A 24,893-nucleotide genomic window follows, 5' to 3' on the forward strand; every position below is an offset into this window, starting at 1 on the left:
AGAGAAGGTGGCAGGTGCAGTTGGAGGATCAGAGAAGGCATTATGGGAAGGAAGGCATTTGAATTATGATTTGATTTTATTACAGCACTTGAATTTTAGGGTAATTTTCTTCTCAATTGAGAATGAGTAACCATCTGTGTACATGTAAAAGGTCAGCTTTTCAGGCTATCCTACTCCTAAAAGACATAGAATAATATAAAATAAGAGAACTTTAGGGAAGATAATGTATGGTTATCTTCCCTGAAGGACCCGTGGACCAAATTCTCAGACCAACACAGTGAACTCTGATCAAACATACGTTTTATTTGAAAAAGAGACACTCTGGAGAAAAAGCGTGGGAAAAGAATGAAATGAAGAGGTCAGATATCAAAGCAGCAGCCCTGAGTCAGAGCTCCTACTGCTTTCCTGGCCCATTCCCCACCTGGGGGCCACAGCCATGCCCTCCTCTCCACTTGGGTGCAGTGTGAAGCCCCCAGGTCACTCCAGACTAATGTGGTAGAACTTCTTCCACCTCTAGAGTGAGGAAGGGAGATAAGGCATCCCGCAGTCTCCTCAAGGTTTCTCTGCTCATGACCACGGGCAGGGCGTCCACAAGGAGGTCTGGGTTTATGTACTGCAGGTAGAAAAGCACGTAACCCAGCAGCCTGAAGAAGATCATGACCATGAAGATAAAATACCTGAAATGCCTGCAGAGAGACATTCATCGTTAGCATGGGGGAAAGAGACAGCCCGGGAAGCAGCAGCAGGAGGTGAACCTCATCTTCATAAATGACCGTGAATCGCTTTCTTTGGGCCAGCCTGATGGGGAAGTGGGGCACGCAGACACAGAGGGTGAGGGCAGGGGATAGGTGATAATAGAAAAAGACTGATGTGGTCGTGAGGACTGGGATACAGCCCTCCTGACTTTTAAGCCCTCCAACAGAAGTATGGCAAAACCAATACAATACTGTAAAGTAAAAAAAAAAAAAAAAAAAAATTAAAAAAAAAAGAATAGATGTCCACACAGAAGAGCTGGAGATGCAGAAGAATAAGACCTTCCAGGTACTATGTATGCAGGCCTTTGTGGGGGTTGTCACAAGAGATCCATAACTGCACTCTTGAAAGTCTCATCATCAGTGGTCCTCCCCACTCTACTATAGCAAGAACTTTCAGAATGTGAGATATGTCTGGGCCATCTCTGATATTAATATCCACAGAAAATGATTGAGTTGTGTTTTTTCATTTTTTAGTTTTTTGTTTTGTTTTGTTTTGTTTTGTTTTTTTGCTAAACATCAAGTGCTAAAAGAAACCAACTCGGGAATTCCCTGGTAGTCCAGTGGTTAGAACTCCATGTGGGCTTTCACCGCTGAGGGTGCACTTTCAATCCCTGGTTGGGGAACTAAGATCCTATAGGTCACATGGTGTGGCCAAAAAAGAAAGGAAGGAAGAACAAAAGAAAATAAGAAAGAAAAAGAAACTGAAACAATAATAGGTTGTGTGTATGTGTTTTCTTATGTGCACCCAAGAAAATTCCACCCTGAAAACTGGCCCAAGGCTTTTCATCTTTAACTATACTGCTGCTGCTGCTGCTGCTGCTAAGTCGCTTCAGTCGTGTCCGACTCTGTGCGACCCCATAGACGGCAGCCCACCAGGCTCCCCCGTCCCTGGGATTCTCCAGGCAAGAATTCTGGAGTGGGTTGCCACTTCCTTCTCCAATGCATGAAAGTGAAAAGGGAAAATGAAGTCACTCAGTCATGTCCGACTCTTAGTGACTCTATGGACCGCAGCCTACCAGGCTCCTCCGTCCATGGGATTTTTCCAGGCAAGAGTACTGGAGTGGGGTGCCATTGCTTTAATTATACTAAAATGTCACAAATTGAAGTTTTTCATTAAAGTGCTACACGGAGCATCTTAGTCTCCTTGTTTCAAAAATTAAAAAAGAAAAGGCACGGAGTTCAAGTGATTTTTTTCTCTAAAATTTTACAGCCTGCAGTAAAAGAACTAAGAAAATTAATGCACCTTGAACTCTCTTTCCAGTAAAGAGGAGAGCAGATTATCAGGTTTAGGATCTGAAAAATAGAAAGGAGCCCTACTATGAGTCTTAAGAGTGGAAATTGAAATTAAAATGCAAGCTTCACCTTAAACGTCTCCAAAACAGCCATTTTCTCCAGCCACCAAGTCCTACATAACTCTGGTTTTCAGAAAAGAAGAAAGGGAGAGATGGCAGAAATCTGGGGCTGCCTGGTATTTTCTGGTTGGTGGATGTGTTTATCCTTATTCTACATGCTCTTATCAAGTCACTTACTGCTAACAGAGTGAATACGACCTAGACTAGGAAAACACAAGATTCTAACTTACCTGTACCAAAAGATTCTCTTCTGTTTCTTAATGATGGTCTTCTCCTGTGGGAAGCAATAAAAAGCCACAGGTGTGCCTGTCCATGTGCTCATAGAAAGGCAGTGTACTAGGGTGGCTAAGAGCTTGACCCAGGAGTCACTGGCTCTGCCACTTCCTAGCTGCTGTGGTGTGAAGCAAGGTACTGAGCCTTGTTAATTTCCTACCTCTAAGGTTATTGAAAAGAAGGGAAGGGGTCAGGGGGCAGCGAGGGGGAAGCCAGGGCAGGAAAAGATGGAGGAAAACTCCAATCTGGGGCAAGGAAAACTTACCATATTGCTTTGGATTGTCTCCACCAGAGTTAACCCCGGTTTCACTATTTGGACGGAGTTGTTCTGGGCTTTGCATCTGAGTGACAAAGATCAGATCCAAGAATTAAGTAACATAATCTGTGGGACCGATGAAAGATGCTTTTCTAAGTCATGCAATGTATGCAATTCATTTCCTAGATTCTTGATAACATTCACAAGGAACAATATTCAAAATGTATAATTGGTCAATATGCAAAGAAACAGCAAAATGTGGTCCAGTTTCAAGAGAAAAGACAACCAATGATGGGTAACCATAACACAACCCTGCTACTGGATTCACACTGCAAAAATGTGAATTCTATCTCCTGCTGGCAGTTCAAACTTCAGTTCAGGTCTGATATCCTCAGCTGGCCACAGAATGCCTTGGGAGTGCATGGTTTTGGAGGTCAGTTTGTGATTTGGTCAGAGTTTAGATACAACTTGAGACTCTCCATCTCTAGCCCTCTGTTTTTTAATCCAGCAGTTTGACTACACTGAGCTCTGTCCTTTATTTTCTATCTCAGAGAGACTGTACGGTTCCCTCAAGACTTTTAAAAAGACCTTCACATCAAGTTTAGCTTAGCCTCAGACTCAGTTCAGTTCAGTTCAGCCGCTCAGTCGTGTATGACTCTTTGTGACCCCGTGGACTGCAGCACACCAGGCTTCCCTCTCCATCACCAACTCCCGGAGCCTACTCAAACTCATGTCCATCACGTCGGTGACGCCATCCAACCATTTCATCCCCTGTCCTACCCTTCTCCTCCTGCCTTCAATCTTTCCCAGCATCAGGGTCTCTTCAAATGAGTCAGTTCTTCACATCAGGTGGTCAAAGTATTGGAGTCTCAGCGTCAGCATCAGTCCTTCCAATTAATATTCAGGACTGATTTCCTTTAGGATTGACTGATTGGACCTCCTTGCAGTCCAAGGAACTCTTAAGTGTCTTCTCCAACACACAGTTCAAAAGCATCAATTCTGCAGCACTCACCTTTCTTTATAGTCCAACTCTCACATCCATACATGACTATTGGAAAAACTATAGCTTTGACTAGATGGACCTTTGTTGGTAAAGTAATGTCTCTGCTTTTTAATATGCTGTCTAGGTTGGTCATAACTTTTCTCCCAAGGAGCAACCATCTTTTAATTTCATGGCTGCAGTCACATTCTGCAGTGATTTTAGAGCCCCCCAAAATAGTCTCTCACTGTTTCCATCGTTTCCCCATCTATTTGCCATGAAGTGATGGGACCAGATGCCATGATCTTAGTTTTCTGAATGTTGTTTTAAGCCAACTTTTTCACTCTCCTCTTTCACTTTCATCAAGAAGCTTTTTAGTTCCTCTTCACTTTCTGCCATAAAGATGGTGTCATCTGCATATCTGAGGTTAGTTATTGATATTTCTCCCAGCAACCTTGACTCCAGCTTGGGCTTCATCCAGCCCAGCATTTTGCATGATGTACTCTGCATATAAGTTAAATAAATAAGGTGACAGCATACAGCCTTGACGTACTCCTTTCCCGATTTGGAACCAGTCTGTTGTTCCATATCCAGTTCTAACTATTGCTTCTTGACCTGTATAAAGATTTCTCAGAAGGCAGGTCAGGTGGTCTAGTATTCCCATTTCTTTAAAAATTTTCCACAATTTGTTGTGATCCTCAAAGTCAAAGGCTTTGGCATAGTTAATCAAGTAAAAGTAGATGTTTTTCTGGAATTCTCTTGCTTTTTTGATGATCCAGTGGATGTTGGCAATATGATCTCTGGTTCCTGTGCCTTTTCTAAATTCATCTTGAACATCTGAAAGTTCATGGTTCACATACTGTTGAAGCCTTGCTTGGGGAATTTTGAGCATTGCTTTACTGGTCTGTGAGATGAGTATAATTGTGCAGTAGTTTGAGCATTCTTTGGCATTGCCTTTTGTTGAGATTGGAATGAAAACTGACCTTCCAGTCCTGTGGCCATTGCTGAGTTTTCCGAATTTGCCAGCATATTGAGTGCAGCACTTTCACAGCATCATCTTTCAGGATTTGAAATAGCTCAACTGGAATTCCATCACCTCCACTAGCTTTGTTCATAGTGATGCTTCCTAAGGCCCAGGACTTCACATTCCAGGATGTCTGGCTCTAGGTGAGTGATCATACCATTGTGATTATCTGGGTCATGAAGATCTTGTTTATATAGTTCTGTGTATTCTTGCCACCTCTTCTTAATGTCTTCTGCTTCTGTTAGGTCCATACCATTTCTGTCCTTTATTGAGCTCATCTTTGTATGAATTGTTCCCTTGGTGTCTCTAATTTTCTTGAAGAGATCTCTAGTCTTTACTATTCTATTGTTTTCCTCTGTTTCTTTGCACTGATCACTGAGGAAGGCTTTCTTATCTCTCCTTGCTATTCTTTGGAATTCTGCATTCAGATGGGTATATCTTTCCTTTTCTCCTTTGCCTTTAACTTCTCTTCTTTTCTCAGCTAATTGTAAGGCCTCCTCAGACAACCATTTTGCCATTTTTCATTTCTTTTCCTTGGGGATGGTCTTGATCCCTCCCTCCTGTGCAATGTCACGGACCTCCATCCATAGTTCTTCAGGTACTCTGTCTATCAGATCTAATTCCATGAATCTATTTGTCACTTCCTCTGTATAATTGTAAGGAATTTTATTTAGGTCATGCCTGAATGGTCTAATGGCTTTCCCTACTTTCTTCAATCTAAGTCTGAATTTGGCAATAAAGAGTTCATGATCTGAGCTCCTGGTCTTGTTTTTTGCTGACTATATAGAGCTTCTCCATTTTTGGCTGCAAAGAATATAATCAATCTGATTTTGGTATTGACCATCTGGTGATGACCCTCAGACTAAAAATGATCAGATGAGAAAACTGCCTCTTGCCTTTCCCTTCTTCCAGCTGGCAGCCCCCGCCGTCCAGAATTTGCTTGGTTTTAGTCATTCTCCAGGGCCTTCTGATTGTTCATTCATTTGTTTTATTTTGTTGCTCAGGGTTTGGAACTGTCTCCTGCCAGAGGGTCAGTTCCAGTAAAAACTTTTAGACTTTTCATGGGAATCTTTTTGTAACCATCAAATATTGAAGAAAGGGGAGAAGCAGCCCAGATTTCAGGATCTGGCCTTGATGGAATAGTTTGCTTGAGGCTAGTCCATCTCTACAATCAACTATAAAAACTGGACAAAGTACATAAAACAGCCACTTGAATGAATTAAAGAATGCAGTCAGAAGATGAGGGGATACATATCCTGAGCAAAGTAAAGCATACTGAGATAATCCCTCATTCATCCAAGGCCTTTCCCCAAGGGGACTTGCCAATTCCTGGTACAGTGAATAGAGTCCAAGCAGCAAGTGGCAGCATCAGTTGGCTGAGGAGACAGAGATTGCAGTTTAATTCCCTAAAGGGGGAAAATCCAAGGAAAAAAGAAACCATAAAGAAATGAGTTCAAATATCTGCATGAACTTCCCTTAAGGTGATAGCTGGCCCTTAAGCTCTCTATGAGTAGCTCAGGATTCCAAGAAAGCCCAGACACCAGAAGATGCCTCAAGAGCTGAGCAAAGATTATAGTAGTCATGCTGTTCTGGGAAGTAGAATTTGGAGTTTAAGACCTGTTACACTTAGACCCTGATGCTGGGAAAGATTAAAGGCAAAAGAAGAAGGGGTGATAGAGGATGACATGATAAGAGAGCATCACTGACTCAGTGGACGTGAATTGGAGCAAACTCTGGGAGATAGTGGAGGACAGAGGAGCCTGGCATGCTGTAGTCCATGGGGTCACAAAGAGTTGGGCATGACTTAACAACTGAACAGAGACGGAGACTGGAGTTTAAGACCCTGAGAGGGAAAGTCCAAGGAAGGGTTTCAGTCCTGAGTCTATCTGAACTGTTCCAGCTTCCCGCCCTTCGTCGCTGCTGTTCAGTCTCTCAGTCATGTCCGACTCTTTGCAACCCCATGAACTGCTGTGTGCCAGACTTCCCTTTCCTTCAATATCTCCTGAAGTTTGCTCAGATTCATGTCCAATGAATCAATGATGCCATCCAACCAGTTCATCCTCTGCCTCCTTCTTCTCGTCCTGCCCACAAGCTTTCCCAGCATCAGTCTCTTCCAGTGGGTTGATTCTTCACATTAGGCTGCCAAAGTAATAGAGCTTCAGCTTCAGCATCAGTTCTTTCAGTGAATATTAAGGGTTGATTTTCTTTAGGATTGTCTGGTTTGATCTTCTTGTAGTCCAATGAACTCTCAAGTGTCCTCTCCAGCACCACACAGATCGAAAGCATCAGTTCTTCAGTGCTCAGACTTCTTTATAGTCCAGCTCTCACATACATACATGACTACTGGAAAAACCATAGCTTTGACTATACAAACTTTCATTGGCAAAGTGATGTCTCTGTTTTTTAATTTGATATCTAGGTTTGTCATAGCTTTTCTTCTAAGGAGCAAGTATCTTTTAATTTCATGGCTAAAGTCACCATCTGCAGTGATTTTGGAACCCAAGAAAACAGAATCTGTTTACACTTTTTTCCCACCTATTTGCCCACCACTATAAAGTGATGCCATGATCTTCGTTTTTTGAATGCTGAGTTTTAAGCCAGCTTTCTCACTCTCTTCTTTCACTCTCATCAGGAGGCTCTTGAGTTCCTCTTCACTTTCTGCCATTAGAGTGGTATCATCTACATATCTGAGGTTGTTGGTATTTCTCCCAGCAATCTGTCCTTGGGTGAGTCGTTTATTAATTCCTTTGTTTTTGAGGGATAGCGGTACATGAATTTTCAACTGTGCAGAGGACTTGTGCTCCTAACCCCCACATTGTTCAATCTATAAATGAATTGTATTTCCATATACTGTTCAGTTCAGTTCAGTTCAGTCGCTCAGTCGTGTCCGACTCTTTGCCACCCCATGGATCGCAGCACGCCAGGCCTCCCTGTCCATCATCAACTCCCAGAGTTCACTCAGACTCACGTCCATTGAGTCGGTGATGCCATCCAGCCATCTCATCCTCTGTCGTCCCCTTCTCTTCTGCCCCCAGTCCCTCCCAGCATCAGAGTCTTTTCCAATGAGTCAACTCTTCGCATGAGGTGGCCAAAGTAAGTAATGAATTAGAAAATCAAATTAACAATTTTCTTATTTACAATAGCATCAAAAATATCAAATATCAAACCTAGGAATAAATCTGATGAAAGATGCACAAAACACTAGAGAAAAATACAATACATGTTTATGAAAAAATAAATAAGATCTAAATACATGTAGGGATAAAAATGTTCATGACTTGGAAAACTCAATGTTGTTTAGATATTGTTAATCTCCAAATTTATCTATAGATTCCATATAATTACAATCAAAATCTCAGCAATATTTTTTGGTAGAAATTTAGAAGCCAATTTTAAATTTTATATGGAAATTTGAAGAGCCAAAAATAGCTAAGATAGCCTTGAATAGTCTTGAAGAACAGCATAAAGGTGCAGAACTTAAGATATGCTAAATCAAAACTAATTATAAAACTAAATTGTAATCATAATCCCTGTCAGTCAGTCAATTCAGTTGCTCAATCATGTCTGACTCTTTGTGATCCCATAGACTGCAGCACACAAGGCTTCCCTGTCCATCACCAACTCCCGGAGCTTGCTTAAACTCTCATCCGTCGAGTCGGTGATGCTATCCAACCATCTCATCCTCTGTCGTTGCCTTCTCCTTCTGCCTTCAATCTTTCCCAGCATCAGGGTCTTTTCCAATGAATCAGTTCTTTGCATCAGGTGGCCAGAGTATCAGAGTCTCAGCTTCAGCATCAGTCCTTCCAATGAATATTCAGGACTGATCTCCTTTAGGATTGACTGGTTGGATCTCCTTGCAGTCCAAGGGACTCTCAAGTGTCTTCTCCAACACCACAGTTCAAAAGCATCAATTTTTGGTCCAATTTTTTATGATCCAGTTCTCGCATCCATATATGACTACTGAAAAACCATAGCTTTTATTATACAGACCTTTGTCAGCAAAGTAATGTCTCTGCTTTTTAATATGCTGTCTAGGTTGGTCATAACTTTTCTTCCAAGGAGCAAGCATCTTTGAATTTCATGGTTGTAGTCACCATCTGCAGTGATTTTAGAGCCCAAGAAAAGAAAGTCTGTCACTGTTTCCATTGTTTCCTCATCTATTTGCCATGAAGTGATGGAACTGGATGCCATGATCTTTGTTTTTTGAATGTTGAGTTTTAAAGCAGATTTTTCACTCTCCTCTTTCATTTTCATCAAGAGGCTTTTTAGTTATTCTTTGCTTTCTGCCATAAGAGTGGTGTCATCTGCATATGTGAGGTTATTGATATTTCTCCCAGCAATCTTGATTCCAGCTTGTGCTTCATCCAGCCTGGCATTTTGCATGATGTACTCTGCATATAAGCTAAATAGGCAGGGTGACAATATACAACTTTGACATACTCCTTTTCCAATTTGGAACCAGTATATTGTTCCATGTCCAGTTCTAACTGTTGCTTCTTGACCTGCATACAGGTTTCTCAAGGGGCAGGTCAGGTTGTCTGGGATTCCCATCTCTTTCAGAATTCCAATAGTCTATGCTTGTAGTCGATGCCTCTATCCTTGTGTAGTACTGGCACAGGATAGAGGCACAAACTAATGGTACAGAATAAAATATCCAGAACAGACTCACACATACATTAATATGTCACCTTACTTATAAAACAAGGCACCACTGAAAATGCATGCTCTTTTAAATAAATGGTGCTGGGCCAACTGGCTATCCACACATGGAAAAAATGCATCTTGATCTCTACCTCACACCACACACACAAAAAGATTTCACATGAATGTTTACATTCATTTGAATGTAAAAGGCAAAACAAACAGAAAATTCTTTGGGAAAACATTAAAGAATAGTTTTATTATCAAGAAAAAGTACTGAGCAAAAAAAGAAATGAAAAAACTTTCATGGATTGGATTTCCTTAAAATTAAGAATTTTTTTTTTATCAAAAGATTCTATTAAGAGAGTAAAACAGAAAAGCCATAGAAATGACTGTAACATGTGTGTGTGTGTGTCCGTCCATATCTGATGATGGATCGCATAAAAAAAGTAAGGAAATCCTATAAAGCAATAGGAAAAAGATGGATAATCTCCCAAATAAAGGCAAAAGACTTATTATAAAAGCAGATAACCAAATTTCAAGTAAGCATTTTAAGGTATATATATTAATAATCAATAGTGAAATGCATTATTAAAATAAAAATTAGATATCACTATACTCCTGCCAGAGTGGTTAAAATTAAAAAGACTGTAAATATGAAGTGAAACGAGGAACAGAATAACTGGAACTAGTATAGATTCTCATTGGAGGAGATTCTGGTAATCCATTTTGGAAAATCATTTGACTTTGTTTAGTAAAGCCACAGATATGTATACTCAATGACTTGGGAATTCTACTCCTTGGTACATAACTGACAGAAATGAGTGTATATGTCAACCAAAATACATGCACGAAAATGTTTATAACCACTTTAGTTGAATAACCCCAATCTGGAAATGACCAAAATTTCATCAGTGGTAAAATAGATAAATTGTGCCATATTCCTACAATAGAATACTATAGACAGCGAGGAAAAGGATGAACCAGAGAGCCATGCAGCAATGTGGATAAATGTCAGTGACAGCCAGAGGCAAGAGAGAACATACTGAGTTCACATGAAGTTCAAGATCAGACAAAGCCAAGAAGAAATGATAGAAGCTAGAATCACGGTTACCTTCGCAAGAAACAATGACAGAAGAGTGCACAGGGAGCCTTTTGGTGTACTCAGAATGTTCTATATCTTGATCTGAGTCATGTTAACACACCACTTGAGATTTATGCACTCTCTGTATATTGCATAATACAATATAATACATAACACAGTTAAAGAGTATAAGCAAACAATGGAAAGTGTGTCAAGTCCTAAACCATGCAAGTCTACAAATACACAACGTATGTAAATGGCTATCGCTGGGGCCCCCAGTAGGGGTTCACCATGTCCTGGGAAAGGGGTCCACACAATCAGTTTTTTCAAGAACAACACTCAACGAAGGACGCATGAAAACAGACCTTTTAAACACCAACTGCTGAGAAAGGCAAGAGAGAAGCCTGAATGCTGATGAATTTTCAGTACAGAACATGGAGCAGAAGTTGACAGGGATAACTTGTTGGGAGCTATTTATAGTGACACAAACTGGTCTGAGAAGTACTCTGCCCTTCAAGGACCACTGGGGACTATAGCTTCATCCCACCAATGAGGTCATTTTCCCAAACTTACACTTCTTTTTCAAGAAGAAGCATCTCCTTTTCCTTTTCCATCTGTCTCAGAATTTCCTGGTATTTCTTCCCATGGAAATAAAAAAAAATATTGATCATAATCAAGAATTTCTGTATTCTGAATTTCTGTATCAATGACATTTCACTGTCACTGATAAAAGATTCTCTTAAGACTAACTCCTAATTTTCCAAATGGTGCATGCAAGAATGTACACACACAAGTATGAAGATGTTCTAATAAAAATTAGGATATTAGTGACTGGACGGATGCATATGGAAAAAAAGAGAAAGAGTTCTCTCTTTGGATCCTGCTTGTAGGAAAATCCCAGCTCTCACACTTACTGTGTTTTCAGAGAGCATTACCAAACTTCTTTGAACCTGTGTCCTCTTGATCATAACAACATAATCCTCAAAGGGTTACTGGACAAACTAATTGAGAAAAATACTGTATGTAGATTGCTTAAAAATATTACATGGGCCAGTATAAATAAATCCTTAACATACACCTGGTTCTTGTTGTTGTTGTTGCTGCTGTTGTATAAATGGTATTTCCCCTAGTGGCAGATTTTAGCCTGAATGAGAAACCAAGGGATCCGAGGCATTGGAACAATTCTGCCCTACTATGACTTGTCCCCAGGGGCAGTGTACCTTTATGTAGTGGGCCTGATCTTCACAGAGCTGATACACAGATTGATAGTCACTCTCTATCTAGAAAAAATGAGAATTAACAAATTTCATGGATTAAATCACGATGAAGCCTGGGCTGCTCCCAACTGATGCATTGGCTATTTGGCTGGTTACCTAGCAACTTCTTACCAGGGAAAGCAACCACATCATAAAAGCCAGTGATCTCATCATTCATGGGCAGGGTCTAATTTTGAGCAAAGAAAGTTGTTTTCCCAGGTTCTCATATGCCTTTTACATGAGACATCAGGAGATGTTTCAGGGCACTTAGATATGGGCTTCAACAACAGTGTTTGAGTATTTGAGGTAGAGGGGTATTTAAGGAATGACAAGACTAGTACTTTTAACATAAGCTTTCTTTTCCTTTACCTGCAGGTGAGTCAGAAATTCACTTGCCAGATATTCTTGCTCCTCCCCCTCCCGTGCCTCCAACTGTTCTGTTTCTAAAACTTTTGGGGTTCTCTCTCATTTGTATCCTGAACAGACCCTCAGTGGAGGAGACTCCACCTCTACCTTGACCAGTTCCTTCTCTTGACTGGCACAGGATTCTGTTGACTTCTGTAGTTTCACCTGGTAAAGACAGCATGTGACAGCAGAAGGTTGAGGGCATTCTTTTGTGAAAGCAAATGGGTAATATTCATCTTCCCCCAGACAGGCAATGAGCATGACAATGGTGGTGGTGGTGGTTTAGTCTCTAAGTTGTGTGCTTCTCCAGGGGATCTTCCTGATTGAGCGATTGAACCCATATCTCCTGCATTGCAAGCCATGTCCTGCATTGCAGGCGGACTCTGTTGCTGAACCACCAGAGAAGCCCAGGGAATGATGATAATGGCTATCATATAGTGAGGACAGACTATAACAACCTGGAGTGGGCAATATTACTGACCCATTTACAGGTGCTGCTGCTGCTGCTAAGTCGCTTCAGTTGTGTCCGACTCTGTGTGACCCCATAGACGGCGGCCCACTAGGCTCCCCTGTCCCTGGGATTCTCCAGGCAAGAATACTGGAGTGGGTTGCCATTTCCTTCTCCAATGCATTAAAGTGAAAATTGAAAGTGAAGTTGCTCAGTCGTGCCTGACTCTTTGCGACCCCATGGACTGCAGCCCACCAGGCTCCTATGTCCATGGGATTTTCCAGGTAAGAGTACTGGAGTGGGTTGCCATTGCCTTCTCCAATTTATAGGTGAGGAGGAGACAAAAGTAAGGAAAGGTTAAGTGCATGACTTATTTAAAATCACACAGTGGCAGAGTCAACATTTAAGCCTTGGTTTTCTGACTGCCCAGTCTTTGGACCTGATCACCCTTCTTCCTCCAGTCCTACTGAATAAAGTGCCAACCTGTTCCTCCATCTTATACTCCACTGGGTGCACTCACATGCAGCCTGAATCATGGAGCAAAAGAGAAACCTTCTGCCTCTTTTTCAGAGAAAAACAGAACAGGAGTGCTCTGGCATGCTGGGCTCAGCCAAATGGTCATATTCACCACATAAAGCTGCAGAGAGCATCTCCATAGGATTTCTGCCCTCTACTGGGCATCCAGTTTATCTTTTCATTCAACAGATATTTAGCAAGCTACTACCATGTGCCAGACATTATTCTAGGCACTGGGGAAATAGGTGTGAACCACACAGACAAAACTTCATGCTCTCATTGGGTTTGCCACCTAGTAAAACATTCAATTAAAAAAAAAAACTCCCTTAAGTTATAAACAATGGGCTAGAAAATCAAATACAATTGTTGACCTATCCTGCAATTGTAGAAGTTAGTATTCTCTTCTTCCTCGACTATCTGTGTGTCATTTAGATAATAAATTTTTAGAGGGCAGGTCCCGATGGGCATTCAGAATGTGTGTCCTATTGACTGATGGATGAAGAGGTCTCTGGAGCAATTCCCTTCACTTTGGGGCATTGTAGTCATCTCTGCTACCAGTGTGACTAAAACTGAAGTTGCAAATGCTGCAAAATAGTTTATGAATGCCGCCCAGGTCAGGGGGTAAAGCAGAGGGAACAAAGGACACGGGCTCACCTCTGTGAGCACACAGACAGCCTGGTGGGTTCTTGGAAGCTATTCCTCCCCAAAGTTAGAATGATACCACATCTCCCAGAAAACCAGCATATTTGCTTTTCTACTCACCTTCAATTCTGCCAGCATCTGCTTTAGGGCTTCTTTATCCAGGCCAACATTCTTACATTTCCTTGAAATCTGAAATACCATCCCCCAAATTGTAAACTGAGTGAGGCATCCGGACATGAAAACGTGGGATAGACTTGAAGGTCTCAAAGTAGCAGAACAGTGGTTAATTGATTCAGATCCCAGATGGAAGCTTAATAGAAAACTGTCTTTTCCTTCCTCTGGAATCGGCCTGACTCCATGCCAGACCTTTTTGTTCCCAGAGCCCATGAAAAGTACGGCACAAAGGAGGCAAGGCAGGTGGGGAGAGAGGGAAGAGAAACTGACACAGAGCAGCTGTGGGAGGGAAGGGCAATTCTCTCCTCTCACATTCCTTTAACCTTCCCATCCCAGAGCTGGAACTCCCAGAGGACAAAGGATGGTATCAATTAGCCAGTTTGTTCTAAGAGATTTGGAAGGCAGATTGGGAGGGAGCACACCCATTTTGCCAGTTCCTCTTCCTCCTGTTTTTCTGACTGGGAAGTTCGGAAAGATGATGGATCTTATTGGGATTCCTAAGAAATGAGCCTTCTTTCAAGAGTGGGCTTATTATCCTGGGACCACCCTCCCTCCCCCCAAAAAATCAGAGCCCACCTTACCTCCTTCTGCACCTCCACCACGCTCCTGCTTAGAATTTCCTTATTTTTTTCCTGGGGAAAGAAAGAGGTAAAGGATAAAAACTGCACCCTGCTCTCAAACCCTCTTCCTCACTGGGCCACTGAAATCCCATCCAGGGACGAGGGCCCCACACAGAGGATCTGGGAACTGAGCCCAGGTCTCGCCCCCACGCCGAGCACATCATGCCCAAAACACTTGGCTAGACAGCTGTGATTTCCACAGACACAGCAGGTACCAGCGATGATGGTCCCCTGGGAAAGAGAGAGTGGTGGACTGCAGCAAAATGCATCACACTGTCCTTTTCTAGACACCTCCTTACCAGCTTTGCCGTCTCTAATTCCAGGTCCCGCAGGGCTTCCTCCTTCTTAGATATGAAGTGGTTCAGCTCCTCCGTCTCTCTGGCTTGTCTGACCGACAGTGTGATATCTCTTTCCAGACTGAAACATAGTCACCCAGGGGTGGCTCAGTCCAAAGGAAGCTGCCAGAGCCCCAGCTTGAGAAGCTACTGCCAAGGTCTCGGGGAGCCAAAGTGACCACCCAATGAGGTGGCAATAAAATAATGACTTAATGTGGAAATGTAGTGAAAAATCTGTACATAAAACCTTTTGAGGACATCACTGTTTGTGGTTCAGAATTTAAACAACTTGCCTCAATTCTTGGACAAAGAAGTAAACTTTCCTCCCACCCACCTCTTGATCCCAAGGGGCATTCAGATAAGGAGAACTTTCCCATCCAACTACAAAGCCTGACCTTTGAATAGTTTCTTCTTTCTCTTGAATTTTTTTGAGAAGAACCTGATTTGCCTCATCCATTCTCTGCAGGTCCTTTTCAAGGTCTGAGTTCAGGAGGTCCAGGTTCTGCTTTGTGACTTCTAGCTTCGGTATTTCCATCACCTCCTGCCTGCAGGAAAACCATCTTCATTACCAAACTCAGGACAGGAAAACAGATGTGCTGTCATCTCATTTATCGCCCTGTCTTTGGTTGTCCCTACGCCTCACCAGCCTTGCATTATCATTGTCCACAATAAATTGATTTCTATGATGTTTTGCACAAAGCAAATGCTTGGAGTCAAATCACATTTTAATTTTAAATATTATAAATGGAACCCATTACAACACAAATCTTTTAAGAAGCAAAAGAAACATTTATTTGAATAATTATATTCTAACTTACTTGTTTTCAAAAAATTTATACTGAGTATGTGGACTCCATGCCACACCCATAAAGAATTCAAGGAAGAGGCATGTTTTCAGTCTTCCTTTTTTAGTCTGCTAAGGAGTTTATTATATTGAAAACCTTCTGTACTAGTCATATAGGAACATGGACTGGATAAGGGGCAGGGACGAGGGTCTTTTCCCCAGATAAGACTGATTTGCTTTTGGAGACATTGGCTGTCTCTACAAGCCCCACTTCTAGTCTGATGAAGTCCAAAGAACTGAAACCAAAGCCTTTCCTCCTTAGGAAGGCTTCCAGGCTTGAGGATACTGTCCTGCACAGTCAAGGTTTCCTTCCTTGCTGGATTGCAGTAGATGCTTCCCATACTACCTCCTCGTTCTTGTTACTTACACATCATCCAATGGGTCCTGTCCAGCTTCTTCCATTGTAGGTCTCCTATGTTGTTAATATAAACATGTGTTATGGAAACAAAGCTTCTAGTGTTCAACATAGTCATCAGCCCAGGAAGGAGCAGAGAAAAGGTCTGACCAGGCAAGACAGAACCAAGACTAAACCTATGCCTCCTAGACCCTTTTGTATTTCAGAATCAGTTGCAATATTTTGCTAGATTTCAGTAAGCCAGATCATATCTCTTAAATGAATCTCATAAACGAATCCCACTGGAGTACAGAAATCTTTTTGTTTTCACAAAAGTGTTTTTACACTTTGGCTACCTTGCCCCTTTCTTGCCTGCACATTGGCAGGTACAGTGCTAGGAGAAAGTTTGTATCTATTGGCAAACACACTGAGAGTTTATTTCTAACCCTGACCTTCAGGGAGACTTAGGAAAAAAGAATAATAGAAAAATTGGAGGATATAAAAGAATTGGTTGGCTGATTTCTGTTGGTCTATAGCCATCCTACTTTTTTTTTTACAAACTCTAGATGTTATGGCTGGGTTGATGCTGAAAGGGGAACAAATAAAGCAGCCTGGGTAACAGGATATAATGACTGAAAGGGGTTATATGAAAACGTCAGGTTCTCAGGGATGGTATCTGCTCCACTGCCTCAAAATTAAAGTTCAGGACTGAACCGAATCTAACAAAAGGAGAACACCAAATCTCCTTTCACATTCCATCTTCTCTTCCTTCTCTCTTTCTTTGAAGTTTTTTTGTTTTGGTTTTAATTCCCCTTTTAATCCCTTCCTGTCCCTTCTTCTCCTTTCATAGCCCTCCCTGAATTTCCCTTTTCTTTCTACTCTCTTTACACATTGGGAAGCCCAGCTTGTGATGATGCCCTTGAGCTCACCCTTCTCTTCTCAACAGAGATTTCTTCTGCTCCCACACTGAGATTTCCAACTGAATGTCACAAGTTTCAGAAAAGGTATCTCCTTGATGATGGCATTCTCCACATACACCTGGACCTGTCATCTCTAGCCGGGTGGGGCAGCATGTCATAGTGGGTAGGGGTGGGTGGGGTGAAAGCAACTCCTTGTCCTCTCTGTAGGCAGAGTGAGAGCAGAGTTCAGAACTTTAGGACAGTTTAGTTCTCTTCCTAAAGAGCGATAAGACCCATGGGACAAACTTCTGGACACAATTTAAACTGCTCTGAAACAGCACTCATCTCTATGAGACACATTCCTTCATTTCCCCAGATCCATTGACCCAGCAGTAGTTGATATCATGCTCATTTCCTTCACAACCTCTGTGTGGTATGTGAGCAAATTACTGTACCCAAATCCAAACCAAGCACCTCTAGTCAATGTAGCCAAGAGGTGAGCGGTAGGAACATCTGAGAGCGGGGTAGGAAGAATATGAAAGATGTCTTATCTATGAGCCAAGCAAATCTTCATTCTTAACCAAGTTGGATTTTTGGAGCAGCAAAACAAATTTCTTTATTTTTCCCAGGGAGGCACTGCCAAATCATTGGGAAGAAAAGCCTGATGTTTCAAAGGTAGTTGAGTATGTGGAAGTCAAGCTGGAAGGAGGAAAGAGGAGGGTTAGATCCAGAGACCCTACTCAACTGCTCACTTATAAAGAATTCTATCGTCATTTTTTTTTTGAGATCTTAAATTAATGGAATAGTAGATGGGATTTTACATTATCAATGTCACTCTACTAACCAGTTCTAGATTCCTCTCTGTATAATTGGAGGAAATGAGGCAAGATACAGAATTGGTGAGATATCCTTATAAAGGTGTGTGCTTGGACTTCGTATCTTTCATTTCCAGCCCTCTTACTTGGTTCACTTCTCCAAGATGTAAGTCTAACCTTTTCCAGCTAAATGATACTCACCTTAAGTCCTTAGAAAGGCCTTGCAGAACATACCACTCTCTCTCCAGGAAAATCTCTCTCCCGCACAATTATCAGTCATGAGCTTATCCATCCTTCTCAGCTCAGCTCAGATGGTGCTTCTTCTACACTCTCTCAGACACCACACCCTCAAATCCTGGCAGAATTAATGCCTCCAACCTCTATTCTCTTTTATTATTTTGTGTTGTTTTTAGGAATGCGCTCACAATGGTCTTCACTCCACAGTTAATCTATAAACTTCTTGAAATAGCGTATCTTAATCAAAGCCATTTTGATTTCCCTCCTGATTTGTGCTGCAGGGGTACCATTTGCAGAATTCAATAGGAATGGTGCCCCCTAGAGTCGTTCAAGAAGAGGATGACCCTGAAAACAGAGAGTGGGTTAGATACAGAAAGCATGCAGATCAAAACCGAATTTCATGGGATTTCACTCTGTCCTGGCACTTTGAAGCTGTGGTACCCAGGACATTGCTTAAGCTCTCTGAGGTCCGGTTTCCTGATCTGTAAGATGTGCATTACTCCTGCTTCGCAAAGTCATGTGTGCTCAGTCGCTTAGCTGTGTGCAACTCTGTGGCCCCATGGACGGTAGCCCACCACACTCCTCTGTCCGTGGAATTTTCCAGGCAAGACTACTGGGGTGGTTGCCACTTTCTACTCCAGAGGATCTTCCCAACCCAGGGATCAAACCTACATGTCTTGCATCTCCTGCATTGGAAGGTGGATTTTTTACTGCTAGTGTTACCTGGGAGATTAAATGAACTAACATATGTAAAACTCCTAACCTTATGTGTGGCATGCATAAGTACTTAATTCCCATCATTAGCCAACACAAAATATGTTTCATTTTTTAAAATCTTATATTACCTTTGCACATGGCATATGCTGAATGTTTTTAGAATGAATGAATGAAAGAATGAGTGAATGAACAATTCACTCCACTCCCTTTATCTAGAACAGTTGATATATCCTCCCTGTCCTTTCCACCCTCCTGGGAGATGCTTACCTGTACACTCCCGTTAGTACACTCTCGTTGGCAGTACAGCATTCTCAACAAAGGGCCATACTCCCCAGGAGGCCAATCTATAATCACTGGGGATGCAGTTTGAAAGCCTCTGTTAAACTCCTTAGAGCAGTAGGCACCTCTGACTGAGAATCAGTGATAAAGAACATATTCTCTCCACTCACTGCACCCTCCTTTCCCTAAAGACACCACACAAGGATTTCCTTGGTGGTTTAGTGGTTCAGACTCCACAGTTCAACTGCAGGAACACGTGGGTTGTCCCCTGTATTGGGTTGTAATTATTTTTATTTTAGCTGTTCTAATTGATTTGCAGTAATAGCTCATCACGGTCTTGACCTGCATTTATTTACCTAATGATTAATGATGGTGAACGTTGCTTAGTTTACCATTTACATATTCTCCTTGGTGAGATGTCTTTTCATGTTCTTTGCCTATTTTCTTCTTGGATTATTTTTTCTTGCTGAGTTTGGGGAATTATTTATATATTTTAAATACAATCCTTTGTCAAGTATGTGATTTGCAAACATTTTCTTCCAGTCTATAGCTGTTCTTTCATCCTATTAACAGTTTTCACACAGCAAAATTTTAAAATTTTAATGTCAATTTATGGATATTTTTTATTTTATGGATCATGCCTTTGTTTGATATAAGCCCTAAGTCCTTAAGTTATTTTATTATGTTTAATTTTATTTTTAGTTTTCTGTTTTACATTTAAGTCTATGATCCATTTTCAGTTAACTTTTTGTATGAGGTTATATATTGAGGTTCATTTCCTTGTCTATGAATGTCCAATTCCTCCAGCACTGTTTGTTGCAAAGACTAACATTCTTCCAATGAATTGTTTTTGCGCCTTTGTCAAAAATCTATTAGCCAAATCATGGTCTTTCAACAGGTTCAGCTAGTTAAATCCAGTTGTGGTAATACAACATCTAGCTCCTAGGTAAATGCTGTTGTAAGTGAAAAATGTTTTCCTTTTCATTGGAAAAGTAGAACTGTAGAGTTAAATCTATTTTTTTTCTGGGCTTCTATTAGCATTTGGGCTTCCCTTGTGGCTCAGATTAGGTAAAGAAACTGCCTGCAATGCGGAAGACATGGGTCTGATCCCTGGGTCGGGAAGATCCTCTGTGGAAAAGGATATGGCAACCCACTCGACTTAGTATTCTTGTCGGATATGATTGAGCAACGCACACCAATAAACAAGTAACTCTTAGCATTTAGCAAGTGCATATGTATGACTAATTAGTAAAATGTATTTGGATCTTTCTATGGAATAAAACATAGTTTGAGGTCCTGGGCCCCTATACATATAAATTTAAGAGTATGGCCCATATGTTCTTTTTCCTGGTGCAGTGTGTAATCCGTGAATGTGAACCACTCGCTGTGAATACCAACCCAAATATATGCCTTCTTGATGTAGTTCTGTTCATGTGACCCTGGCAAACAGAAAGAATGATGTATGTATCAAGAAGAGAAAGACCTATGTAACACATCAGTTTTTTTTTAATGAATCTAAAAGCAATTAACTCTTTAGATTCCCTACGGCACTCCCTACACCTAGCTGTCCTCTTGTAATGAGGCACTAGAGAACTCTAAGCTTCAGCAGCTTAGGGAAACAAAGAATTGATGGTTTCTATTTATTGTTTTGGACTTCCCTGGTGCTCAGATGGTAAAGCATCTGTCTATCAAAGCGAGAGACCTGGGTTTGATCCCTGGGTCGGGAAGATTCCCTGGAGAAGGAAATGGCAACCCACTCCAGTACTCTTGCCTAGAAAATCTCATGGACGGAGGAGCCTGGTGCAGGCTACTGTCCATGGGGTCACAAAGAGTCGGACACGACTGAGCAGTTTCACTTATTTACTGTTTTGAGTTCTGACTCTTTATCTCAACAGCTTAGTTTTACTGAAAACTGCTCCTGTTTTGTTTCAGTACCTAGGGCTATAGAGGAGGTCTAGACTAATTTGCATGACTGCAGAATGCAATTTTAACCATTTTCTTAGAAATCCCACAAGTCAGAAGGATTTGTACTGTCATGCTATTTTAGGTCCCTACAAATATCACAACATAGCAAGACAAATTGTTGCAGCGTCAAGAATTAACTTTGTTTTCTGATTAAGGAAATTCATTTTCAGTCTTTGGATTGCATAATGGAAGAAGATCAGAAATGTAGCCTTAATACAGTTCAAAAATCTTGCATTATTCTCTTAACATGCAGATATGTAAAAAGTGAAATCTTTTGAGATTTAAAACAGATTCACTTATTTTGCATTTTTATAACTTTTCATAACATTGAGACTAAGTTGTCAATCAAAACTAATAGAATAAAATAAAATTTCCTGTATCATTATTAGAGCTGTTCACAAGGTAACAGTGAATCTGCACAATTTGTAATCAAAGTTTATCACATCAGGATGGTAGAGGCCTTGGGAATGCCCATGGAAGCTGGAGGCTGTGTGATGTGGTCCCTGACATAGCAACAATGAATGTCCCTGCATAGGTCTGGCATCAAGGGATGAGGTTCAGTGGATGGCCACCCCTCAGTCCTCACAGCAGTTGGATGGGGAGAATGTCAGTAGGGTCAGTAGGCACCATGATGTATGGCTAACTCTTCTCTCCCATTTTCCTGAAAGAACAAAAGCTGAAGATCCTGGTTATGATACAAGGAAGGGTGGGTGGCAAGGGGAGGAAGCAATACAAACACATTGATATCAGGCATCCCATTGATCTTGAAAAGGCAGTCTGAGGAACAGATTTGACTTGATGAAAAAAAAAAAAAAAGATCTTTTTTTGTACCTTGATTTCTATGGGAACACTTATTCATTCCATTTATGCAGTGTTTTATGATGACCTATTTTGTTGGGAGTTTTGGGCTTCGCTGTGGCTCAGGCAATAAAGAATCTGCCTGCAATGCAGAAGACCCAGGTTCAGTCCCTGGGTTGAGAAGATCCCCTGGAGAAGTGAATGGCAACCCACTCAAATATTCTTGCCTGGAGAATTACATGGACAGAGGAGCCTGGTGGACTATAGTCCTTGGGATCAAAAAGAGTTGGACACAACTGAGCAACTGACACTTTCACAATTAAAATAACATCTGAATGTTTCCAGTCCCTGTCTTTCCTCCCATTCAAAAAAAAGAATCTTGCATTTGCTAGCATCTTCTTACTCTCTTGATCTCTGTTGATTGTCCCAGATCAGTTCCTATACTTGAACTGCCAGAGTAGAATCAGAAATAGGTGAGAAAAAGTGAAGAGCAGCGGGGAATGAAGGAAGGCAGCTAAATTGAGCTTCATCACATCAATAAAAAGTGGGAGAGAGGGGAAGGGAAGAAATTGGATTGGGTAGAAAGGGATGGGGAGCGTCTTGACAGGTGAATCAGCCTGAGGGCCAGGTGGTGGGAAAGAAATTGGTAGAGGACAGAAAGGTAAAGACCAGGGTGCTTCAGTCATGAAATAAGACCTCCCCTTAATATTTAGAATTTATTTAGCAGTTTTGACAGACACAATATAAAGAAATGGAATTGCTCTTTGGCAGTAGGTGGGAGAATGAAGTCTCATTTGGACCTGATGCTGATACTTACAGAAGCAAGGCAATGAGAATCCAGGACTCATAAGGGTTACCCCACAGCATGGAATCCAACAGATCCAGACCCTGGCGAGGGGACTTTCACTTAAGAGGGACGTGTCCAACTTTAGAAGTGGGCAGGCAGAGGAGCAGATTCCAGTAGATCAGATAAGACATGGGTAAAGTCCCGAATCCAAAGGGTAAGGTTGGTGCCAGTGGGAATGTGATCAACCAGAGCTACAGCAGAAGTTGAGCGCTGTCTCCATTTCTCTACTGCCTACAGGGGTGGGAGGCTCTCATGGTTTGGAAGGAGGTCAGAAGAAGTCAAGGAAACCCTGAGCTGAATTTTTGCTGGAGTCACTAAAAGATCTTAAAAGGGAAAATATGTAGTAAATGTTTTCCTACATATTTTCCTCACCTGACCGTGCCTCGCTGCTGATTAGTGGGTGTTTATTTGGAATATAAACAAACGATTTTTATGATTGCTGTCACATACCATTCTAAGTATTGGAATTCAAATATATTCAAATTAAACTCATTTAAATTCTATGTATATTTGCAGAATGCCTATTGTTTATATAGTATTTGAATTTTGCTGATTGTGCCAATAATATTCTTACAGCAATTTTTCTATATCTAGGATCACACATTGCATTTAGTTGTCCACGTCTTTTTCTTAATCATTATTGAAGTATAGTTGATTGGCAATGTTGTGTTAGTTTCCAGTATGCAGCAAAGTGAACCAGTTATACATATACATAAATCCACTGTTTTTTCAGATTCTTTCCCCGTATAGGTCATTACAGAGTATTGAGTAGAGTGCTAAACAATAGGTCCTTATTGATTTTGTGTATAGTAGTGCACATGTCAATCCCAATCTCCCAGTTTATCCACTTCCTCTCTGGTAGCCATAAGTTTGTTTTCTATATCTGTGACTCTATTTCAGTTTTGTAAATGCGTTCCTTTGTACCATTTTTTTTAAATTCCGCATATAAGGAATATCATATGGTATTTGTCTTTGTCTTACTTCACTCAGTATGACAATCTCTAGGCCCATCCATGTTGCAGCAAATGGCAGTATTTCGTTCTTTTTTATGGCTGAGCAGTATCCCACTGTACATATGTACTACAGCTCCTTTACCCATTCCTCTGCTGAGGGACACTTAAGTTGCTTCCATGTCTCGGCTATTGTAAAGAGTGCTGCAATGAATATTGTGGTGCATGTATCTTTTAAATTATGATTTTCTCTGGATATACGCCCAGGAGTAGGATTGCTGGATCATATGGTAGTTCTATATTTAGGGATTTTTAAAAATTTGTGTTTTTTGCCAGGCCACCTAGCTTGTGGTATCCTACGTACCCACCAGGGATGGATGAACCTGAGCCCCGAGCAGCAAAAGTGCAGAGTTCTAACCACTGGACTGCCAGGGAATTCTCTATATAGTTTTTAAAGGAACCTCCATGCTGTTCTTCATAGTGGCAGCACCATCTACATTCTCACCAACAGCGTTGGAGAGCTCCCTTTTCTCCACACTCTGTCCAGCTTTATTGTTGGCAGATATTTTGATGATGGCCATTCTGACCAATATGAGGTGATATCTCACTATAGTTTTGATTTGCATTTCTCTAATAATTAGTGACGTTGAGCATTTTTTCATATGCTTTTTGACTATCTGTATGTCTTCTTTGGAGAAAAGTCTATTTAGATATTCTGCCCATTTTTTTGATTGGGTTGTTTGTTTTTTTGATATTGAGCTGCATGAGCTGTTTGTATATTTTGGAGACTAACCCTTGTTGGTTGCTTTGCTTGCAAATATTTTCTGCCTTTCTGAGGGTTGTCTTTCGGTTTTGTTTATGATTTCCTTTGCTATGCAAAAACTTTTAATTAGGTCTCATTTGTTTATTTTTACTTTTATTTTTATTACTCTAGGAGGTAAATCAAGAACTGTCTCTGTTTGCAGTTGTCGTGTCTTTCTAATCTCCTTTTATATGAAACAGTTCTGCCTTCTTGTATCTTCATGACCCTGATATTTTGAAGACTGTAAGCCAGTTGTTGCATGAAGTATTCCTCATAGTACACAGTCTTCTTAATATTAAAAAAGATACACATAGAGAATATTCTTGTTCAAGGAACCTATGAAATTATTCCACATTGCTTAATTTTACAGATGAGAAATCTAGTCTGTAAGCTAATTTAAAATTAATTTTATAAGAGTACTCCAGACATTAGAATTTCATTAGGCAGTTGACACATATAAAAGGTTTGGTGGGGGTTGCAATACACTCAGACGGTCCCATGGAGGCATCAGGAGGCTGAAGACTCATGAGACTCGAGAGAGAGAGAACACAGAGCACCAGGTCCCCCGTGAACAGGACCCCTCAGTGGAAGGGACCACTTTGTTACATTTTCTGAAAATGGCCATATGTCTTTCTAGGACTTGACC

The 24,893-nt window shown here is 41.1% G+C and overlaps 1 protein-coding gene across 1 annotated transcript; it reads right to left on the reverse strand.

Annotated features, from left to right (window-relative positions):
- Positions 1 to 487: 487 nt before the first annotated feature.
- On the reverse strand, positions 488 to 16,006 carry LOC138071809 (transmembrane and coiled-coil domain-containing protein 5B-like). The gene is given in 12 exon segments (XM_068963218.1): positions 488 to 686; positions 2,338 to 2,381; positions 2,646 to 2,721; positions 5,321 to 5,443; positions 10,938 to 11,002; positions 11,585 to 11,644; positions 12,134 to 12,190; positions 13,752 to 13,820; positions 14,387 to 14,437; positions 14,725 to 14,842; positions 15,156 to 15,305; positions 15,972 to 16,006. Coding segments are annotated over 12 exon segments (1,047 nt in total).
- Between the last annotated feature and the right edge of the window lie 8,887 nt (positions 16,007 to 24,893).

The sequence above is a fragment of the Capricornis sumatraensis genome, chromosome 2 (assembly GCF_032405125.1).
Source record: "Capricornis sumatraensis isolate serow.1 chromosome 2, serow.2, whole genome shotgun sequence".
NCBI classification, from domain to species: Eukaryota; Metazoa; Chordata; class Mammalia; order Artiodactyla; family Bovidae; genus Capricornis; species Capricornis sumatraensis.